We start from the raw sequence: 24,704 nt of genomic DNA on the forward strand, positions 1-24,704 counted from the left end.
ATGTGTTGATGAACATACCAATGTGGCTCCAATCTGAAAGAAACAAAGACAGTGGACAAGGAGGGTAAAACTGTTGAATGTAAGGTGAAGCTGGAAGTCTTAGTTGATGCTCAAAGGATAATGCATGAGAATCCTAAAATGGAATCTCCAATGGAGGTAGAATAACAGGTGTGTTAAATCTATCATCTGAGAGGAGATGTGTGTCCTCTGATATATCCATAACAACTGTAGTAGGTGGCTCAATGACTAGAGCTACAATGGTAGGCAATTCTGAAGAGTAATCCCGTGTGATAGATGAACTCTAAACAAGAGGTGGAGGTGTAGAAGTCACAACACTGGTCTTAGGAACAACACGTAAGTTTAAGCAACCTGACTTCACCTCAGTAGTCTCTCATAAAGAAGGAGAGTGAGTCTCTAATAGTGGAGATGGTGGACCAAAATGAGAGAAAGAGTATAGGTGGCAAAAGTGATCAACAATCCTCGTAGCAACAATATTGCGTGTCTCACTATCTCTGATGTGCATTAAATCTCATGCAAACTCAACTATCTTCCCTATCCTAGTGTGTGTGATTTGATAAATATAAAGAAGGTTAGATGATGAAGATGGAAAATAGAGTACATCATAAATGCCAATAGAAACTTTCCCACATACAATCATAATAGTGTTGTTACCCATCAAAAAATGTGGAGTTGGAGAAGCCTCAAAAGAAGAGAATAAATCTTGAGAAGATGCCATATGGTGCAAAGCACCTGAATCCAATAACCATTTATAAAAATGTGGAGTAGTAGTTGCACATAGTGCATGACCCTTTCTTATATTTTTACCATTTGACTGAAACAATGACGATGAATACAATCTGTGAGAAGTAGAAGGAATACCAATGTTGCTCTTTTGAAGGAGACCAGTCAAATCTAAAACCTATTTGACATAACTATCTAACTTCTTCTCATAGTAATGTGACTCATCATGATTAGGCTTATTACAATAAGTACACTTCAATCTTTCTAGCTTTGGTTTACCCACTTTAGGAGGAGGTGGCCTTGATGAATTGTGAGGGCTAGAATCAATCTAAGACTCTTAGAATGTGATTTTTGTGTCTTCTCCTTTGTCCCAAAAGATGATCGAGCTACCAATGCATAAGTCTATAAGTTTATGAGAGAATCCAACTAAGAGAACTTAGCTTGCTCTTGATTCAAATGATCATAAAAAACCTCAAAGGACGGCATCATAAATCTATTACTCAAAGCATCTTTGGTGGAATAGTAGGTAGAGGACAAAATATGATAGTTTCCACAAAGCTTAGAAAGAATCAGGCAAATGCACTTAGTGTTAGGCTTGGTTTTCCAACAACCCTACAATAAAGATCTTTGTTGTTTGAACTTCATCAAGAAGTCCTCAATGGATGGAAAATAATCCAATACAAGAGAGGTAATCTCTACCTCAATCTGAAGTGCCCCGAGTTCATTCACTGTACCAAACAAGCCTTTAAGCTTGGTCCACATAGCTAGAGGGGTATTACACTAATTAAGATGAAATTGTAGACTGTTAGATACCTATAAAGCAATAAATCACAGTGCCTCATCCATCTTGTTCCTATGCTACATGATCTCAAAAGGCCTCTGTAAAATTGGCTGCACTGCATTTAAACAAGACCATAACCCTTTTGATCATAGAAGTTGTGTCATCAAGGACTTCCATGTGTGATAGTTATGAAGGGTCTGAAGGATCAGAAGTTCTGGACAAGAAGAGGTCTCAACCATTGTTTTAGAAGATGTTGGATTGGTTTTTGAAAAAGTTCTGGTTTACTAATGTAAATAACAAAAACAATAATACAAAACACCCCTTACAATAAAAAAAACTGAACCCCAATTGCTAGAAGGAATTTATAAACAAGAAGAGAGAAAAAATATTCAATTGAGTATCACATATACATTTGAGAAATACTAATGAAAATCACAAAGAATATAGATAGAGCTCAAGAAGAGCTTTCCGATGCTTCTTTTGGATTAAATAATGGAGCTAAAATGAGCAACTTATGGCCTTCGAAAGATAAAATGATCATCTGACTTTGAGCAAAAAGCAGGTACCAAACACCTTAGGATATGTGCCAAAATGCATTAATTTTTGTATAACACATTGATTTTCATGCCAAAATATTGATATGCGATAAAAAAATTCTAATTAGCATGCCAAAAATTGAGATTTTCGTATCAAAAAATCTCAATTTGCTTGCCAAAAATCTCAATTTTTGAGACAACAAATTTGATTTGCATGTTGAAAATCATAAAATCACCACCTTGGTAAACATGCCAAATCTGGAAGCACTATTATTTTGCTTCAAATTCCGACTGTGTCCAAATTCGACAAATTTTATATGAAAATGACGGCTTTGACACCTTTTGAATCCAACCATGAGGTCTGTTTGGCCTCAAAGTGCTCCGAAAATCAGAGACTCCCCTATTTTCACAGAAACTACCAAAAAAATGCTAGATCTATTTGTTGGAAATATAAGAGGAGTAACTGAGAGGGGAGGGGTGAATTAGTTACTACAAAAATAAATACCAGATCCCTTAGATGTCAATACAAAACAAAACTTTGATTAAATTATATTCTGCTGTAACTCAGCAAACACACATGCACTTGGTTTACTCTTAACAAATATTGTAACTTGACAATAACTAAATATTGACAAGTAGGAGATAATTTCCACAACAAGTCAAATTGTGATATTGCTATCAGGATTTAACTATGTGATTTTTAGTCAAACTCATTGACCCATGTTTCATGAGTAGTGATTCAACGTGAATTCATCTCTCATGAGAATAAATGGGTTTGCAAGCTTTGGGTTTAACCATGGAGGAAACTCCATAGTTAAGCACACTTAGGTTGGAGTAGTCCTAGGATGGGTGACCTCTTGGGAAGTCTCCGTGCTTCACCCTTGTGAGCATCACCTAGATCCAATGATTGCTAAGTGTTCCATTTATTCTCATGAGAAATGGACTCATGTTGAATCACTACACATGAAACATGGGTCAATGAGCTTGACTCAAAATCACACAAATAAATCCTGATAGCAATATGACAATAATTGAATATACTAAACTTAATGTGATTAACCTTAATATTAACTTAGTTGCATACACATATAAGAAATAGCATGAACATAAGTGACACCAAGATTTAACATGGAAACCCAATTCAGAAAAAACTATCAATTGAAACTAGTTACTGATTTTCACTCTTTTGAAGTGAGCCCTGTTAGGAGCCAACCCTGATTTTTGATGCAACTAAATTGCTGATTACAGATCTCAATTTTGGCTTGAATACTTGATTCTTCCTGATCGAATGTATCTTTGCAGCTCAACAAGGATATTATGCTTATCCTTCTAATTCACTTCCTCTAAGCATCATTATATCTTTTGTTATGTTCCACACATTCAATCCTCACCTTGACCTTATATTTATATCTCACACATTGTAAAGTCGACTTGAATACAACTTAGAATACTTAATATTCATCTTCGTAGTCAGCTAGAACCAACAACTAAATCAATTAAACTCAATATGCCAAAACAAGAAAATCCTTCATTAGCCAACCCTGCTCGGTAGACACTAACTTAGAAACAATTTTCTTGTGTTAACCAAGTGAACTCAGTTAACACTGCATATTCACAAAGTTCCTTTGGCATGTAAGCATCTAAATAAACTTTTACTATTTTTCCCTCCAACCAAGAAAGTTGTCAGCCCTTTTTTAGTGGACTTTTCAACATGATAGAGACATGTAGTTTAAAACATTTTTGAAGCTTTTAATGATAAACAAATAACCTTTTTGTAATCACAAAATGCATCAAAAACATTTGAAATAATTTTTTACTTTCAAGATTCCCTCACCCAAGACACTTTACAAAGCTAATTTCTGCACATGGTGAGGTGCAAGCCAATAAAGTTGCACTCGAAGTTGCTCACCTGCAGGAGCTGCTCAATCACTGAGGCAATGCTCCTTGTAGTGTTGCCAGAGTTCCTCCAAATGCCTCAACGGAGACCTCGACGTCCCGCGGTCGCCGTCCTTGGTGCCACTCGCACACCCTGCGCTCCCAAGCTTCCCTCCGTCGCTCTCCTAGTGGTGGTGATGGCAGATGGAGGCGCCGCTCAGCTTCCCCACCCCGTGGTGGTACTGGTTGGTCCCCAGCTCTTCCTCCTAGTTCTCATTGTGCACACTCAAGGAAGTGGCCTCGCTTGGACCTGGCAATTTCTCCTCCGCGATTAGAGTTTAAAGATGTAGAGGCTGCCACTGTTCCTGCTGCTGGTGACGATGGCTGGACTGTTCCCAACTTGCCCCCCAATCCTAAAGATGATTGGGGTTTTCAAGATAAAGATGATCCACCACCCTCAGTTAGAACTACTTTGGCAGCCTGAGGTTGCCTTATATATATATTTTTGATGAATATATTCTGATTCTGACTGTGGCCGTATTTTTAGTTTGACTTTGGTCGTTTGAACTCTTTCGCGGGGTGATCTTGTATCCCTCGACCCCTTTTTTGTGAATTGTAAACTGAGTATATTTTATTAATAGAAAAGGTCACTATTCATCAAAAAAACAAAGGTAACACTTTTTATACTTTAAAAACCATTTTTACATGATTTAAGTTTTTCATCATGTCTTGCAAATGTTTTAACATTACATTGACATAAACATATCGAGAACAATTCTACTTATTTGCAATTCATATTTGACTTTACTCCTCTACAACTTATGATGTTGGGGTTGAAGTCATTTTTGAAGTCTCATTCTTTTTTAAAAATGAAGATAATGGAAACAACACATATTTGAAAATGTTGGATCCACATTATTTGACCAAAAAAATCATAAATAAGAAGAAGAAAGAGTATCAAAAGATGTTTCACGATCACAAAAATAACAATATTAAAAGATTAAAAGTTAATAGCAACAAAAAATGACAAGAGTGAAACATTCAAATTTGTGACTATTATGGATCCCATTACCATACACTTTATAACAAAATAAAAGGCTCGGTAACCTTTTTAGCATGATTGGTGACATTGACATGACACTCCCTTCAATACTACATAAAATATTTTCAACCCAAAGTTATAAATGAATGACCACATTTTCGATTTTCAATGTGAAACTCAAACTTACAAGCATATTTGATCAACAAAAGTACAACCATGTAATTACAATGACTTTGTAAGAGTTTAAATCTTATTACTCACAACATCACTACTACCAATTATCCAATAATATAGTAGACACATCATCTAATATTATGTATTAAACATATTAAATAACAAAGTAATTAGGTGTAGTTGAAATAGATTTTCATATTGTTTTAATGACCATGTGTAATCCTGCTAAGGTATGACAAAATCCCATTGAAGGAAAATTTAAACTCATCCACCAAGGTCCAGATCCAAATTAAGGCGACCCATTACCAGCCAGAAGTTGTCACGTAATTTATGCCACCTTACCTATATGGACACGAATACACTCTATATGAAAGAGAACAGTGATCTGATTTAAGACATTGATCTCCTTTACCGCTTTTTAAGTTCGAACTTCGTGACGTGAGGTAGACCCCCATCTTTGTCCAGGCAAGCTTAATGCTGATGTGTAGGGCAAACCGATGATGTTGGGCGCTTTTTGCGAATTTATCTATATAAGTCATTGCCCAGCGTAGTTCTGTTTTTTCGAGTAAATTTATTTATTTACTTTATATGAACATCTAGATCCGAACTTGGATTTTTTAAGGCAAGTTAGATTGTGCTCAAATTATTCTGCATTTGAATTATATGCTTTTGGGTTTATGATTTGTAGTTGCATGGTTTCTTTTTCTTCGCTTAACAAGTTAATCCAAACCCTACTCCGATGAATTGCTATAAAATGTTGTGCATCTTGTTAATGCATTTTTTAACACCTGGTTTGCAGGTTTACAAACAGGTGGGATATTTTGATTCGAGGCAGAAGAAATAATTTTATAGCCCTATTTCTTCTTTTGTTTTGTGGGTTAGTTTTCATTTGCAATATAGGTCGAGTTCTTTTGGGACATTCCTTTATTCTTTACACTGAGAAAGACGAGTCATGTGAATGTCTTTTTTGTCATTTTCTTTGTGGCTTTTATATTTATACTTATGTCGATGTCTTAGTTAGACGGGAATATGCAGGAATTTATCCGAAGTCTTTGAAGCAGAATTCAAGATCAAGCTCATTTTGGGAAAGAATGAGCAGTGGGGAGCTTCTCACGGTTCAGCCCACTGAGCTTAAGTTCCCATGTAAGTTAAAAAATCATCTAGTTTTTGTTGTGCACTTGGGGCGAGGTGCAGGATTAATCTTGACTGGGGTCTCTTCTGGAGTTAAGGTTGGATAAGATTATAAATTTGCATCACAGTCAACTTAACTTTCATTAAGGCTTGTAAAATTGGCATGGCTCATTTTTGGATTATATTTTCAAACATTGTTAACTTGGGTTACGGTTAAAAAACTCCTATGATAAATTTGGACCATGTTTTTAAGATTATAAACTTGGATCAGAAGGTCGAATCGGATTGTCAAGTTTTGTAAATTTAAGTCACTCTTGGATCATGACAATCTGTAAACTTGGGTCATGTACAAGTCGCATGTTTATAATTTGTAAAATCGGGCAGCACTCCAATCTCATTCTCAAGCAGTGTAATCTTTGATCACCCTTGAATATCATTGTTATTTGAGTTATGAGTTGTCTATTATGGTTAGGGTGATTAGATTTTGAGTCACGCTCTTCTCAGGGCTACATTTGCCATTAAACTTAAGTTTGTAGGATGGTTTGATTGATAAATATGGATACAGACTGCGGTAACTATCTGTGTAATCGGTTTGAATGACCATGCCCATTTCTCTTCAGTTTCAGAAATGATATTGACAACTCAATGGGCAGTTTGATCATTGCCAAGCATCGGCCCTATGTGTTTCTTTTATTAAGAAAGTGCCGTAGTATTCTATGGCACAGTTCGTGTTTTTGAGAATTCCTAACCAATGTGGATTTTTGGGTGTGTTGAGCAGTTGAACTCAAGAAACAGAGCTCATGTTCTCTTCAACTGTTCAATAATTCAGATCATTATGTGGCCTTCAAGGTATTCTACTATATACAATTTTTTTTTCTACTGCATCTTCTGTATATATTCAGTTTGTTATATTTTTATTTTCTTAAGCCGGAATGTGTATGTGGTAATTTGATTTAAAGTTGATTTATTTATTTATTTATTTATTTGCAGGTCAAAACTACTTCCCCAAAGAAGTATTGTGTGCGACCTAACACTGGTGTTGTATTACCAAAATCTTCTTGTGATGTTACCGGTACCATTCCTCTTTTCTAATTTTATTCATGTCACACATTATTTATTTTGGCTTCCTGCAATGTAATAAAATGGATATTCCAGCAATTTAAGTGTCCTAATGGCTGTTGCATGTGGCATGTGCATGCAATGTTATGAAATTTCTAGTCACCATGCAAGCCCAGCGGGAAGCACCTCATGATCTTCAATGCAAAGACAAGTTCCTTGTACAGAGTATAATAACAACTTATGGGTCAGAAACAAAGGATATTTCACAGGAAATGGTGAGTTACTTTAAATCTGGAAGTACTGAGGGCCTTGATATAATTTGAATTTGTTTCTCACATTTTTTAAACATCCAAGATATATGTATGACAGTTCAACAAAGGCAATGAGAAAGTTGTTGAGGAGTGCAAATTAAGAGTGGTGTATGTTCCGCCACCTCAGCCTCCTTCTCCAGTGCCCGAAGAATCAGAAGAGGTTATATCTCCTAGGCCTCTGTCACTGCAGAATGGAAAGCAAAATATTGGCGTGTTTGATTCGGTGAGTGCCATGTTCATGTGATTTGGTGCCCATTTAATGAACCTGCACAGAAATGTGGTGAGGTAGATGTTTCCTTTGATTTATTTCTGATAAGTAGTGGTACTATATCACAAGGTATTTATTCATCATACTATTACTTATTAATGGGTTTGCTTTCTAATCTAGATAAAATCATTCACATATTTTACATATGTATACTTTGTGTGGACATGTCTTTAGGGACATAGAGATGTTGGGGAATTGAAGGCGAAACTCACTGAGGTCAGTCTTGTTTCTCTATTTGTTATTAATAAAGGATGTGATTTAAATTAGCATGACTAGAAATTGTCTCTTAGGCACTAGAGTATGAGAATGTACTTTGAGCATTGATTCTTGTGCAAGTATAGAAATAGCCTGCGTATGATTCCCGTGTGTGTGTGATATCAGATCTGTGTGGTTGGCTATATGCATGTGCATGTGTGTGTGCACGCACGTGTACATTCATTCTTGCATGGGAAGAAACTTCTACATTAATAATGGGTCAAATGGCCATTGAATGTTGCATAATAAGTTGATGTTAGTTATGACCATTGACGATAACTTAGTGACAGCCAAATAATAAAATGTAGACAAGCAACACAAATGGAAATCTGGCAGTGAAACATACCCCTCCCCAAAAACAGAAGAAATGGGATTAATAATTGTTAGTTGCTTCATAGATTCTGTAAGATGGAGCATGTGCCTATGCATGTGTATTGGTCTTTATAATTATAAATTTTTGGTGTCTGTTTCCTTCCCTATGTGGAGATATATTTTTTCAAATACTTTTTCTCATTTGTGTTCCGTTTGAGTAATAGAAAGTTTTCTTTGTAGATTTTTAGATTATGGGAACCATTGAAATATAACCAGAATGAATGACTTGGGGGGCATATTATGTAAGTTACGTCATCTGCCTCAACAATAATCTATTTTAGGGGCAAACCCTACCACTCCACACTGTTCTCCCCACTCCAAGACGAGATGTGACATATAGATGCACATCTCTACCCGACTCCAAGTCGCTGCTAGAGAGCAAGTTTCCAATTATGGAAATACAAACACTGCCCTTAGCCCATTAGCACCAGCCATTAGAATAGTAAGCAACCCTGCCAGCCATTAGAATAGTAGGGGGCTGAGTTCCTTGTCAAACAACCAGCTAGTTCCTAACACAAATGCCAAAGATTCCATCTCCCCTAAAACAGCAGGAGAGACCCTGCAAAGGCCACTCCGCTAAGCTCATTATCGTGTTCCTTCTATTCATACTTGTAAGCAGGTACATAATTCTCATTTTGTTGGCTGCAAAAGCGGGCAGCAAACCTTAACACCAGCAGAGGACCCCACTACCCGTGCAAAGGCCACTCCGCTAAGCTCATTATCGTGTTTCTTCTATTCATACTTGTAAGCGGGTACATAATTCTCATTTTGTTCTCTGCAAAAGTGGGCAGCAAACCTTAACACCAGCAGAGGATCCGACTACCCCTTTGCTCCCACAGCTTGGCCAATGACTCCTTACCCTTTGGAAATCCCTTTCACCACGCTCTCCCAATCTGTCGGATGGCTAATTACCTTTATTCAGGGGTTACTAATAATTTTGTTCGAAGCGCTCTCCACTATTGTGGGTGTACTTGCTATTGTCAGAACTTCAGTGAACATCAACAGGCACCCAAGCAATCTAACCTAAGTTGCCGGTTCTGGTGTGTGTGTGTGTGTAACGTTGAAATATAACCAGAATGAACAACTTCTAAGCTTTTGTCTTTAGTGCTTGCTGTTGTCAGTGAAGTTGTGAACAATGAACATCAGCAGTCACCTAAGCAATCTAAACTATGTTGCCAGTTTTGGTGTGTGTGTGTTTGACCAAGGTTCACCTTAGTTACATTACAGAATCCAGACTACTTGGGCAAAACTAGTCCCTTTGCAGATTGGGATCCATGGCTAGTTTGAACTGTTCTAGTTACAGGTTGTGCTTTGAGTAATCCCAGAAACACAGAATCTAATTGGGACATGAAACTGTAAAACTCCACGAAAGGAACAATATATATGTATGTATGTATGTATGTAAATATGTACATATGTGTATATATGTATATGTATATGTGTATATACGTATATGTATATGTATGTATATGTAATATGTGTTGTGTGTGTGTGTATGCATTTAACTAAGGCTCACCTTAGTTCCATTAGAGACTACCTTGGCAAAATTAGCTTTTTCATGGATGGGGATCCATAGTTGTTTTGTAACTGTTCCAGGTACAGGTTGGGTTGTAATTTGTAAACAATACCGACTAACACAGAATCTGATTGGAACATGAAACTATAAAATTCTGCATATGGAACTGTTGATTTTTGCCCAGATATAAGATAAACAGCAGCCAAAAAGAGTAAAAACAATATACAAAAGACTCAGAATATTTATATATTTATCCTGGGAAAACCCTTCCACTTGAAGGGAAAAACTCAGCCACACCAGCAAAATATCTTTTATTGTCTTGATAATAAAAAATTCAGTACAAAGCTTTCACTTGATTCAATTACAATATACCAATCAATCATATAAATAGATTGCATAGGGCTTTTCATCTTACACACGAAGGTCTCTTTGAGTCCCAAAAATAAGACCCTTCAAATTTCCACATATTCAACACTAAACATTTTCATACGCATGCCTCTTCACATGACGTATGGCACATGTCTTTTGCATAATATTAATTTAAATATAATCACAAATATCTCTTTCAGCTGAAGATCACCATAACGGTCATAACAAACATAATTTTATTAGAGATAAAGATCTCTATCGCAGCTACAAATTTCAACACTCCTTCTTAGCAAGAGAGATCTTTTAGTGCGGAAGTTCACATATGTTATCTCAGCATAACATAATCTACCATAGTTACTTCATAAGCACATAGAATGGAGTCACCCTCATGACTTTCACCATGCCTGATTGCAGAGGGTAGAATGAAGGCATTAATTTCAAAACTTCTCCCAGAGAAGGACACATTTCCACCATGCCCTCTCGCAGAGGGTGATCGACTGTACCTACTTACAGAGGGCAGAACGAGGGCGTTCACCTCAGATTTGTCCTAGAGAAGAATGCATATCCACCATGCCTACTTGCAGAGGGTGGTTCACCGTACCTACTCGCAAAGGGTGGAACGAGGGCTTTCACCTCAAACTTTTCTCACAGAAGAATGCATTAATAACTTAGATTTTCTCTTAACAAAGACTTCCTCTCAGCAGGAACAACTTTAATAACAATGTCTCCCTCTTAGTAGGGACAACATTTAATAATAGAGTCTTCCTCTCAGCAGGGACAACATTAATAACAAAGCCTCCCCCTTAGCAGCAACAATTTGATAACAGTGACTCCCTCTTAGCAGGGATAACTTTAATGACAGTGTCTCCCTCTTAGCAGGGACAACTTTAATATTATCACAATAAGATGGTTGACTATTGCATAAACTTGCAATGGATTGGACATCTCCCTTTGTCACGTAATCTCCCTCTGAAGCTGAATAGTCTCTCTCTAAAGATCATTTTTGTTGCATCCTGCAACCAATAGAGATTAAATTGACATCAACTTATCAATGCTAAAAGAAATCACTGTCAAGAGATATAATCATAAATACTTATCTCTTTGAGATCTAATCTCAACACACACACAGATGTCTACTCATAAGGGATTCTGACTGCGAAATGCTTCTTGATAGCCTGGGCTACATCCTAGCCAGTAAGTTTAGAGGCTTTGACCACATCACAGATTCTGACAGAAGCATTCCAATCGAGCTCCTGAAGTTGCTTGTTTGTGGCCTTGTTTGCACTTGAGCTTGACAGCTCAAAGCTTATGCAACATCCACAATTACAACTTTCAGACACACAGAATGGTAATTGACAGAGTCCCCTGCACATTTGAGGCCTACATGGCCGAATATCAATACCTTTGAGGCCAAGCTGACCAAGAATAACTTCAAAACCCCTTTACCTTCCATATTGAGACGTAAGCGGATCCCTACACCAGGATTAAAATTGTGATCAAATTATTACAAACACACCCAATAGCTGGTGTCAACGAATATGCGATTAAACTTAAAGCTACTGCAGTAAACCCAACAACTTAATCAATCAACAGATGCAGAAAGCAGCAGATCAGAGTTTGCCCAACCTGGTTGGAAGGATACACTGAGAAGATATCCAGAAGATGAGATATGTTGATTGAGGAGATGGGTGTTAGGCAGTGCAAAAATATTCAGGAGTGTGGTCGCACCAGCATATACAATATCCTGATAATGATAGCACCAGCATATAATCTCCAGGCAGGTTCCAATCCCATTCAATGAAGGAAACAGGTTGCCGTAATCGTTCTCGAGCAGAGAGGAAAGGCTTCCGACAAACATTGCGTCAGGCAATCTAGCCTTGGGACTTGCTCACGATTCTCATAAAAATGACAGGAATCTTCAATAACTCTCGAGCTCCTTTGGACGCTCTAGTTATTGTATTATATCAATAATCACGCTCTTTACACTGACCTGAAAGAAAAAATAATAACACTGAAATACACCCGATAAGATTACAAAGTGGCCATACAACTCAAGACAACTGCTAGGATAAGAAACTGGTGATGCCATTTCATCAAGGATTGAGCAGTTACAAAAGAGACCAAGGAAAAGAATGAAAGATAGAACTCCAGTCTTGTAATGATATGCAAAAACAATGCCCAATCGTATGGTAAGTTCCCATTTTCCTTGACTTCAACCTGAAAAACTCAGTATCGGGTTGTGTTATTTGATGACACCTGTATCAGAGGAAGACTCTCTGCAAGTTCACACAGTGATGGATAAGAGGCTATTGGCTTCTTCTACTTCCAGACAACCTGCATAAGCTCAAAGACCAATCTTGAATTGGCATTACAGCCGCTGCATACTCTACCCAGTCTTCATCTTAAAAAACTTGATCAAGGAAGTAATAAGAAGATAAACGATGGCTGACTGATTGTTGGCTTTGAACTTTGGGCAATCAGTAAGGTAGCAGAAATGAGCCAGTATACAGCAACCACTGGAAAAATCCTTAGCAAAAATGAGCCAGTATCCAGCCCAATCCAGATCTTGTGATTATACACAAGCTCTTCTTGCCCATGCATAAAAAAAATCATGTTCCTTGAAGCTTTTGCGAGGGGGCTCAAAAACCATGTCAGTGAATATAGCATCATAGACTATCCACCAGATGAACTCCACGTCGGGATGCAACAACAACAGTTTCTGGATCAGGGGCAACTTTGCTGAAAAATCTGATATTTCTGAGTCCAGATGTGTCATGTTGTTGAAAATCTCAATACCGTGAAATCTGCAGTAATAGATGAGGTGCTTCACAGATCTCGGCAAGATCTTGGCCTGTTTCCCAAACTTCCCTACTCCAATGGTGCTCTTCGACATCATTACAAACAAGCACAACCACATCACTTTGGCGTTATGAAATGACTTCTGCAACTGCCTCACCCTGCGCCCTATAAAACACCTATGTAAACCTCAACATATACATAAACTTGTGAAAAATAAAGTTCCTTAATTGCTGTTATTTAAACTAGGCTCTGATACCATTTTGATTTTTTTGCCCAGATATTAGATACACAGCAGCAAAGATGAGTAAAAACAATATACAAAAGACTTGGAATATTTATATATTTATCCTGGGAAAACTCTTCCTCTTGAAGGGAAAAACTCGGCCACGCCGGCAAAATATCTTTTATTGTCTTGATAATAAAAAACTCAGTACAAAGCTTTCACTTGATTCGATTACAATATACCAAGCAATCATATAAATAAATTGCATAAGACTTTTCATTTTACACGCGAAGGTCTCTTTGAGTCCTAAAAATAAGACCCTTCAAATTTCCACATATTCAACACTTCAAATTTTCATACGCATGCCTCTTCACATGACATATGACACGTCTTTTGCATAATATTAACTGAAATATAATCACAAATATCTCTTTCAGCTGAAGATGACCATAATGGTCATAACAAACATTATTTTTTCAGAGATAAAGATCTCTATTGCAGCTACAAACTTCAACAAGAACAAATCTGCCTTTTGTAACTTATCAATTCTTAACTGGCTTTTTGACAGTGGAAAGTTTCCTGTCTGAGAACAATTATTGAACTCAGATATAACAGTACAATATAATATATTATAAGATTCAAGAATAGTAAGAGATATCTCCTATCCTTTAAGTGTATTGAAAATTTGTATTTGTTGATATTTTGCATAAATATGATGTTAATTGAAAATGCATATTATAGGTTTCATATAGAAAATAAAGCCTTTTGTAACATAGCAGTTCACAGTTGATATTTTGATAGTGGAAAGTGCTCTCTGCGAGGACAACCATTTACATCAGATAACAAAAGCAAAACATTAATATAATAAGGTTCAATGATAGCAAGGGAAGAATGTTTTTTTTCTATAGAGAGTATTAAAAAATTGTGTTTAGTAATATTTTGCATAAATAAATTGACATGCATAAAATGGGGTTCTTGAAGAAAATAATAAAATACATTTCTGCAGATTTATAGAGGTCACACATTCAATTTTATTTCCTAGATTTCTCAGTTCACAACCCATCTTAAAATTCTCTCTGATTAAGTATTACTTTATGAAGTGGAATTTGGAATTTAACTAAGTTGATGAATTGCAATCAGGTATATGGGTACGGGGTATGTGGATACGGCATTTTTTTAGGCTTGGATACATTTAGGTACATTCGTACAAAAAATCATAAATACATATGGAAAATTAAATATTATGGTTAAAAATAAATATATTAATGATTAAGCATATTGATCGTAAATTAATATATAAATTAAAAATTGATTTTTTAATTGTAAGTAAAAACTAAAATATATAGCCAAATTTTAATTTGTACATACAAAGAAAGAAGAATGAGTTGAACACATTATAAATAGAAAATAGTACCAAATTCTATTTATTCTCTACCAAATACATTTTATTTGCTCAATACTTCACTCAATTTTTATTCTTTGTTTAACGCACATTACTGAAGGTGTGGTGAGCTGAAGAGAATCCTGTAGAAAAGTTGACAGCTCGGACAGTGTAGAGTCCATGTATATAAATGCTACCAAATTAAATCAGATATGCTGTAGCATGGCAGATACACTGGATTAGCTGCATGGCTCAATATGCTAACTCTCGCTGTTGGCAAAGTGCCAGTTTTTCCTGTCAGGGCTTTTGGAAGACAAATACTATTGGGGAAGGATTTTGGTTAAACAAAACTCAAAAAATACATTAAAAAGTTAATTGATGCCGCCGCGGGTTCAAGTTAAAGTTGACACATGGAATAATCCAACCCCTAGCCGATTCTAAAATTATTCCAATCAGTAACCAATTTGGGTACAACTTGTACCTGGAAATGGCAATATATATAAGGTGATTTGATAACTTAAGAATTACATGCTGTTGAAGGATTGGTCTCAGATTGCAGCCTTCAAAAGTACCATATGTTCTAAGGCCTTCTCTGATTTAACATTTGTAACAGAGAGAGAGAGAGAGAGAGCTGCAACAATTAGTAAATTCTTTCAGGATCTTGTTTGTTTGATATCTTTTCAACACATGCCTCAGTTATCATGTTGAAACGATGGAAAAGCTGAAATTGCAACCAAATATTTTGAAGAATATCATATAGCCTACATAAAGAATAAGCATAGTGGATCAATGAAATTGTTATACCTTATGTTGATATTGCATCATCTATTGTGGGGGAACAGTAATTGCTGCTAAAGTTATCCTATGATGATCAATTTGCACCAAAGATTTGGCTCTATACCAAAAGTGTTAGTTGTACTGCAGAAAATATATTCATATGATGTTTCCTTTAAACAATGTCTTTAAGATGAAATGTTATCCTTTTTGAAAATGCCTGCTTTATGTATGCTAACTCATTAGACAGGGTATGTGCATACAATGCTATACTTGATGGGTGCATTTATAATTTTCTGGTTGAGATTGCAGAATCTGAAATCCTTTGAAGCTCTTTCTTATATGAGTTGTGAATACTGCAGGCACGTGTGATGCTTTCCAAAATAACAGAAGAAAGGAATGCCATTGTTCAGCAAGCTCAACAATTGCAGCAAGAATTGGTATGTTTTGAAGTTGCATGTGCCCTGTTGAAACTTAATATGGCATTTATGGTACATTACCGTGTTTCTTCTTATAGGGTTGCATATACTTCATTTTTCTTTATGTGGATTCTTACATTGTTTACTTTGTTTCACATCATACTGGTTGACAAACTTCCCTATGATTTTGCAAAATTGAAGCTTGTAAAGCTTTTCTGCAAGATTTTTATTAAATGCATTCTGAAACATAACAAAACTAAAATTTGAATGTGCTGCTTGGAATATTTTGTGAATACGAGTCAATTAGTGACAAACATATTGTAATTCATACAAAACTGACATTTTCCTAATTGAGGTGTGTAATACTTGCCTGCAAGATACATGTTAAATGCATTATAAAACAGACTCAAAATCGAGTATTGAAGTTAATGGCTGGAAGATTCTGTCTATAGTTACAACTCATGCAGATCAGACATGTTCCCTAATACCTGGAGATAGGCAGGGATTTTTGTTTTCTTCTGAAGTTTCTGAATGAGATTATGTAACCTATTGTCTCAAATGCAAGGAACTTCTGGTAAAAAAATCAGATTGAAGTTCTTTAACAATTGGACAAGGGGTTGCTTGGTAGATAATGGCAGGTAAAAAATATTAAAATTGATAGTTGCTCCTTAATTGTTAAATCCCATAATCATTCAACAACGCTTGTTTTAACTGCACAATAGTTCTTGACAGGGAGTCTTGTCTCTAAGACTACAAATCCAATGTATCGATGCTGGTCAAAAGCGAATATGTTCGTTTATGTTCTGTGATACATAGAAGCACATACACTGTCTTGTCTTTAAGACTACAAATCCAATGTATCGATGTTGGTCAAAAGTGAATATGTCTGTGTAAGTTCTGTGATACATAGGAGCACATACATTGTACTCATTACAATTGTCCCAAGTGTTTTTAAAAAAGAAAGAAAAAGTTTTTGGTCGGTAATAGTTTTTTTATATTATTAAAATATCATTTTTACAATATTACATCTAGGCTTTTAAATTATAGCCTTCCATTATACATACAAGTTTCATCTCAAAAAACCATCTTTCTATACATTCCTAAACTTATATCTTCCTCCTATGTCCTAAACCTTAAAATAAAAAACACACATCCATCTTGGCATTTCTTAACTGGGCATCAGCAAAAAACATCAAAAATAAATGGAGTGTCCTCCACCTGTCCTGCTATTCTCTTTTCTCGTCTTCCATTTTCAAATCTATTGCTTGGCCTTGGCCCCTACTCGACCTCGTTTCAACCTCACTCCTATTTGCATCTTCCTCCTCGGCCCTTCAAAAACTGTCAAAAAACTGCTTCTTCTATATCACTGCATTGAGCTGCAGCATTGCTATAGTTTCGTCTATCCTTCCTCGAGATTTCCTTCAGCAATTTCGTGCTTTGACACCCATCTTAATCCAAACAAAATTGGCCCATTTTGCTTTCCTCATCCTTCTTCACTCCTCCACCCTAATTGGGAATTTGACCCTGACCACCCTCCTAATCCTTCTTCCTCTTGCGCTTCTCTGCTTCTTTGGGTGGGCAATGAAAAAGCCCATAACCTTTTGTCCGCTCCTTTCCAGAAAAACTCCTATTTCCACCACCAGCTTAACCCAAGCCAACTTTATCTTGGCTTTATAACCTTCCTTGTCCACCCATGTTGGCCACCACAAAAAACCAACCCTTCCAAATCTCATGCCCTCTTCATAGTTCTCATAACATTCACTATAATCGAAGCCTTTCTCGACCATGCCCACTCTAACAAGGATTCCATTCCTACAATTAAATCATCCAGAAATAGATTTTTCATAACCCATTCCACTTCTTCCATTGGGCATGCTATCTCTAGCCTCCATGCCATTATTATCGCTGCTATATCCACATTTGTCTTCCAATGATGGAAGGAGTTTTGAAATAGCTCCCCAATTGTCTCTTTAACGGCTTCTATCACACCTGGCGTTGGGTATTTGAGCAGCAATTTCAACCTCTTGTTGTGCGCTGGTCTGAACAAAGCCTTCTGCTGTCTGCTTGTTTTAAAGTTAAATTCGCTTCCATTCTGCTTTTCAATTCAGTCACTATCACTTCTGTAAATTCACCGTTCTGATTGTTAGAATAGCCTTTACACCTTTACTATGTAATGCCTTTAGGTAGCTTCCACATTAAAGGAAACACCACATCAACCTTCCTCAAAGATCATGCCATCCCTGTTATCGCATCTTGTCATGGTGATTCCATATATTGCTGATTTTCCAAATCTGCCCATCAGCTTTTCTGATAGTCCTTTATGACATCAGTCATCTTTCTATCATCTCTTTTTATAAAACACTCGACCAAACTTAAAAAAAACTCCAACTAATAAATTCATGAAACCTCTTCGCCAATTCCTTCCCAACGGCTACAATTTTCAAAGACTGACCCTCCATCCTCCCTTAAGCCCACTACCCATTTTGAAAGAGCATCTGCATCTCTGTTTGCTTCTCTAAAAACATGGCGAATTTGAAATTCCTCAAATTCATTCAACTCTTCAATAATAGACACTAACAAATTTTCTAAGTGCCATGCAGAGATTGAATTATTGCTCACAGCTTGCACAATCACCATCGAATCACCTTCTAAAATAATTTTATTTCCCCCACATCTTTTTGCACATTTTAATGCTAGCAATGTTGCTTGGAACTTTGCTTCATTATTTGTTCCATCCTGTAACCTCAACGTTCCAAAGGCCACAGTCTCCTCTAAATTGTCCTTGATAATGCATCCTGCTCCTAATTTCCTAGGGTTTCCTTTAGATGCCCCATCAAAATTTACTTTTAACCAACCTTCTTCGGGAGCTTCCCAGTTTGCATCTTCCCATTTACTGGTTTTAGAATTAGATTTTCCTTTTGCTCCTGCCTTTCCTATTTTAATCCTTGGCCACATTTTTTAAATAGCCCTATCAAATTTCATAAACACACATTTTGACATATTTTTCCTAAAGACTGGAACATTTACCACTTCTTCAATAGAATGATCAATCCTTTCTAAAAGTTGATCAATTGTCTTTGATAGTTCCTGAAAAATCCTTCTATTCCTTTCGTTCTAGACCTCCCATATAACAATTGAGGGACTCACTCTCCATATACATTCAAATAAGTTTCTCCTTCCTACTCTTAGCCATGAAATAAAGGTGGTCTTAAGAGAGGGGCTCCAAGGTCCAGACCAACCCAATTTCCCTTGAAGACACCTCCAACACTGTGCTGCAATTTCACAATTTAACAATAAATGATCAGCACTCTCCTCTTCCTTTCCACACATGACACATTTTGTAGGGCCCTGGAAACCTAATTTCCTTCTCCTAACCCTTGTTAGAATTCTACCTCGTATTGCTAGCCATGCCAAAGTTCCCGCCTTTGGAAGAATTTCTTTACTCCAACACAAATCCCCTGCTTCAAAACATCCTTCCTCCTTATTGTCTAAGATTTCATATCCAAGCTTGATTGAAAACTTACTCGAAGCTGCTGCACACCAACTAATCCTATCTTCCCTATTAGTCATGCAAACCTTTCTTCTATTAAAGATCTTCCTTAGGGATTGTTGCTGTCCTTCATAAACGCCTTCCACTCCCCAATTTTTCCACATCCATTTTTCCCAAATACTCCTTCAACTTCCACCGTATAATTTCTCACATTCCTGCCCACAACTTGCACAGTATCTGTTTCATTTCTCTATCCCCTGTTTCCTCATCTAAAGATTTGTTTTCATTCTATGAGTCCTCCCAAAACTTTGCCCTATTACCATTATCAATGACCCATGAAATATGGTTTGTTATGACATGTCTGCAAGAAAGAATAAAGTTCCATATTGCTGAACCTCTAATCGGATTTTGAATAGTTAAAATCCTTATATTCTCATTGGAGTCCAAATATTTGGCTTTGAGAATCTTAATCCACATTTGCTCAGCATCATTTGCCATCTGCCACACCAACTTTGCCCCTAAAACAATGTTCATTGTGTTCCAGTCTCTAAGACCTGCACCTCCAAACTTCTCAGGTTTGTAATTTTTTTCCTATTTAAGTAATGGCCATTTTTTTCTCTTCCCTTGCTCCGCTCCAAAAGAATTTCCTCATCTGCCTTTCCACTAAATTAATCACTTTCTTTGGGATTTTAAAACACATCATTGAGAAAATAGGCACCGTTGAAACCACTGATTTTAGTATCAAAATCCTTCCTGCAAAAGTCAACCACTTAACTTTCCATCCTTCCATCTTCCTTAGACATTTTTCTGCCAATCCCTTCCATACTCCACTTCTATTTTGCCCTTGGAATAAAGGAATTCCCAAATACCTACTTGGAAGATTTCCCTTCTTTATATTCAAAATTCTTCCAATAGCTCCTATACAGAGGGGTGTTGAAAAAGAAAATTTCAGACTTTGCCCAATTTATCTTTTGTTCTGACACTTTTCCATAGATTTCCAAAGTTTTTTTAATCAATCTAGCTTCCTGCTTTGAAGCTTCACCCGTTAGAAAAGTGTCATCCACAAATTGCAAATGTGAAATTGGGTCCACTCCCCTTGCCACCCTTACCCCTTTCCATAGACCTCTAACCTTTTTTTCTTTAATCAGCCTCCCTACACTTCAGCCAAGATTATAAATAGGAAAAGAGATAGAGTCCCCTTGTCTAATCTCTTTTTCTAACTCAAAAAAACCTTGGGGGCTGCCATTAACCAACACAAAGAACCTTACAAAGGTTAAACAATCCTTAACCCAACTAATCCATTCATCATTAAAACCAATTTTTTTCAGAACTTTAAACAAAAAATCTCTATTTACCTCATCATAAGCTTGTTTAATATCCAACTTTACCATCATTTTGCTGAGCTTGTTTGTTCTGATAGAGTGGATCATTTCATGGGCAACAATCACCCCTTCAAAAATGGATCTTCCTGGAGCGAATCCACTTTGGGGATGTTCTTCTTGTTGGAGATTTCAATGCTAGGACAGCAAATTGGCAAGCAAGTATTTTCAGCTCCAAAGTAAATGATAACCCTATTTGGCTCACAGAAGAAATAAATCATCAATGGGAAAGAATATCCAAAGATGCTAAAGGCTGCAATCATTTTGGTAAAGAATTGATCACTCTATGTGGCACATTTGATCTCATAATTTGTAATGGTTTGGCTAGATGGGCTAAGTTGGGCAATTTCACTTGCAACACATACAATGAGGCAAGTGTGGTAGATTATGAAATTTGTTTGCAGAATTTGTATGAAAATATTGAAGAAGTTGAAATTGGAGAGCACATTTGGGATCTCAAATCAGATCATAGACTAATCAGATCATAGACCGCTGTACGTAAATTTGTATTGGGCAAAGGATAGGCGGATTGGGGCAAAAATCCAAGGCCCTCAATACCCCCTTTCTTAGGGCAGAATTTTGTTAACTTCTGAAAACAGTAACACTTTCAGAGCTACTCTTAAGGAACTTTGTATGGGACACTCTATGTATAAACATGGTGTTAACAGTCATGATTTATCAAATCTGATTCATGAGGCTCTTTCAAAATGCAAGAGAGCAAAAAATATAAAATCTGAAACTAATTGTTTTCCAGTCAATGCTTGGTTTGATAAGGAATGCAGGAGGGCTAGGAGAAACCTAAGGGAGTCAAATAAAACTAACCTTGACATTAAGGCCTACAAACAGATCCTAAAGAAGAAAAAAACCGATTTTATGTTCACAAGGAGAGAGGAGCTAATTTTCTTGGGCAGAAATAACCCCAAACGTTTTTGGAAAGAACTCCAACCAAGGAGAAAGCAAACTGAAAATAATATTACTGCCACCCAATGGTTTGAATATGCTAAGAAACTTTATGAACAAGAGGGTGGAGTGGGACAGCCACCTTTGGTCAACGATGATACAAATCTTTTCACTGTGCAAGAGATAGAGACAAGGATTAAGAAGTTAGGTAGAGGTAAAGCAAAAGACCTTGTTGCGCTCCAAGCAAAATATCTGAAGTGGGGTATGAAAACTCTCGCACCGCACATCACTGAAATTTTCAACAAAATCTATCAAGAAGGGTTTCTGAAAGATTGGACAATCAGCCTTGCAATACCACTTTTTAAGAGTGGTGATGTTAACAATCCCTCCAACTATAGAACAATAATCATCAATCCCCTCTTTGCTAAACTTTTTGGCAACATGATAGAAACTATGATCAGCAAATGGGCAGAAGAAAACCATAAACGTGCTAAAAGGCAAGCTGGTTTTAGGCCAAAGCACTCGACAGTGGATCACTGTGTTACTTTGAGACACATTATTGAAAAAGAGTGGGAGAAAAAGGAAGAAGTTTTTTATTGCTTTGTTGACTTTAAAAAGGCTTTTGACACTGTCCCGAGAGACAAGCTTTGGTTCAGGATGGAAGAATTGGGGATTCCTATGCATCTCAGAGCTACTGTTCATAGGATGTACGAAGAGGTGAAAGTCAAAATCAGAACTTCAAATGGCATTTCAGAATGTTTTAGGAGCAATATCGAGGTCAAACAGGGCTGCCCTTTATCTCTTACTTTGTTTAGTTTATATATTAACAAATTGGAAAAGTGGCTAAACATGCAAAAAGGTGAAGGCATTCAGCTAGGTGAATTTGTTATAAAGCTGCTCCTAAATTGGAAATTCTCATTTTAATTACCAAATCTGCCTGTGGTTTGCAAGATTATCTATCTTCTCTTGAGCGCTTTTGCGGAATGGTGGGGATGCAGGTCAATATCAGTAAGACTAAGGTTATAATTTTCTCTAATAATAAAAAACAGTATCAACATGAATTTTATTCCAATGGAAGTGTTCTTGAAGAAGTTGCGGAGTATAAATACCTTGGCATCGATTTCAACAAAAAACTAAGCTAGTCTAGCTGCAGGTATAAAAGGATATTAGGTGGGTGGAAGGCTTTTTATGCTCTTCAAAATAGATGGCGTGAAGCGGAGTTGTGGGATTGGAAAACTATTCAAACCTTGTTCGGTCTTCTTGTACTGCCAGTTGTTCTTTACGGGTGTGAATTATGAGCCAGCAACACTACTATAGCACTATAGAAACAAATCGAAGGAATCCAAAAGCAATTGATCACAAGCAAGTTTAAAATCAAAAGCACTATTCCATATGATATCATGCTAAGTGAAATGGGGGCTGCTCCTATCGAGGCACTTGCTATGGTTCGCCTTCTAAGCTATTTAAAAAGAATCGAAAAAATGGAAGAGGATAGATGGCCTAAAGTTGTCTTTAGTGACACACTATGCAAGCGAAAAAGGACATGGATGCAACAAAACATCAAATTGATGAGTAAATGGAATATTCAATTCAATATGTGCCCCACAAATAATAAAGAAATAAAGGTCTTCATTATGGAGAAATTCTACAAGAGAAATTGGAGAAGCAAGACCAGGAGGAAGAAACTATATTATATAAATGAGTTCAACCCCACTTGTGATCAACTCCAAAAAGCATACATAGGAGCCAACATTTCTTGGAGGGCTAAAATTCTTATTGCTCAGCTGAAAACCAACTCTCACCAATTTCGTTGTGAGACCGGGCGTTGGAAAAGGCCAAAGGAGGCTTGGGAAGAGAGAATTTGCAGATTCTGCAATTCTGGGAAAGTGGAAACTGAATAGCACTTTATTTTGAATTTGAGGCTTACAAGAGTAGCAGAGATAAATTTGCAGATACTATATGTGACAGTTCTTGGCATAACCTATTCAATGAAGAGTACATTGAGCGATTGGGTGGACTCATCATCATCCTGCACAAGAAGCGAACAGTGCTACTTAAGTCTGCTTGAGTTGTCTTGCTGTCCCATAGGCTATTTTTAGCCTCGTGGACGTTAAAATTTTATCTATCTATCTAATATTGTCAGCACTGATGCATCACACACCGGTAAAGCAACAATCCTTATTAGTTTCATAGATATAACCTAACCTTTGCTTCTGCTAAGACTAATCTTACTTTGACCAACCAGTCCTAAAAGAAAATGTGCAGAAGTCCTTACTTTGAGCAACCAGCCTTGAAAGAAAATATGCAGAACAGCTGCAGCGATGTGGAATTCACAACCCTCTCAGAAGCCATCTTGCCTTATATGATATCCTCTACTTGTACACAAACCTAACTGTGATGAGCTACCAAAAAACAGCATCAACCAGCCATAATGTTATCACAGTCAGTCCCATGGTTTATAATTTTCGAGAGGCCTTTTTCAATTTTCCTGCAAAGCTAACAACTACTGAAAAAGCAATAAACTGGGTTGAGTTTCTTCTCTTGAGATTCAAAACCAAAGCATCTTAGGGAAAACAGAACTGTTGGAATTTGCTACTAGCATAAATGCAAATATAGGTAATGTGAAGAATAAATAATGCTAAGTGAGCCTGAAGGTATCAAAGAAAGGGAGTATTACTAAGCTTTAACACAGGATACATCTATATCACAGCAACACATACTTCTATAAGGTTTTTTATTGAACAAGACTCTTTTCTAATTTTTCACACATGACTCGCATGGACAATCATTGATTTAAAGTTTTAAACTATTAGTCGTAGTACCATTTGCCTCCTTTATCATTCTCAGCACTTCCAGAATTATAAAAAAATCACAATCCAACACTTACTCTGTTGCTCATCAACAATGTT

General features: G+C 36.7%; 1 protein-coding gene across 8 annotated transcripts in view; it reads left to right on the plus strand.

The window, feature by feature from the left end:
* Positions 1-5,530: 5,530 nt before the first annotated feature.
* The window catches only part of LOC149566801 (vesicle-associated protein 1-3-like), a 48,224-nt gene continuing 29,050 nt past the window's right edge, over positions 5,531-24,704 (plus strand). Inside the window, exons 1-9 of one of the 8 annotated variants that reach the window (XM_089820118.1) lie at positions 5,531-5,592; positions 5,949-6,026; positions 6,185-6,292; positions 7,059-7,129; positions 7,271-7,352; positions 7,499-7,614; positions 7,709-7,873; positions 8,093-8,134; positions 15,970-16,047. In XM_089820118.1, the coding sequence (XP_089676244.1) occupies positions 6,241-6,292; positions 7,059-7,129; positions 7,271-7,352; positions 7,499-7,614; positions 7,709-7,873; positions 8,093-8,134; positions 15,970-16,047 (606 nt within the window). In that variant the 5' untranslated portion in view covers positions 5,531-5,592; positions 5,949-6,026; positions 6,185-6,240. The other 7 variants (XM_089820115.1, XM_089820120.1, XM_089820119.1 and 4 more) reach the window with 7 other exon arrangements.

The sequence above is a fragment of the Cupressus sempervirens genome, chromosome 3, assembly GCF_028749045.1.
Source record: "Cupressus sempervirens isolate cs-2001-9-10 chromosome 3, ASM2874904v1, whole genome shotgun sequence".
In the NCBI taxonomy this organism is placed as follows: domain Eukaryota; kingdom Viridiplantae; phylum Streptophyta; class Pinopsida; order Cupressales; family Cupressaceae; genus Cupressus; species Cupressus sempervirens.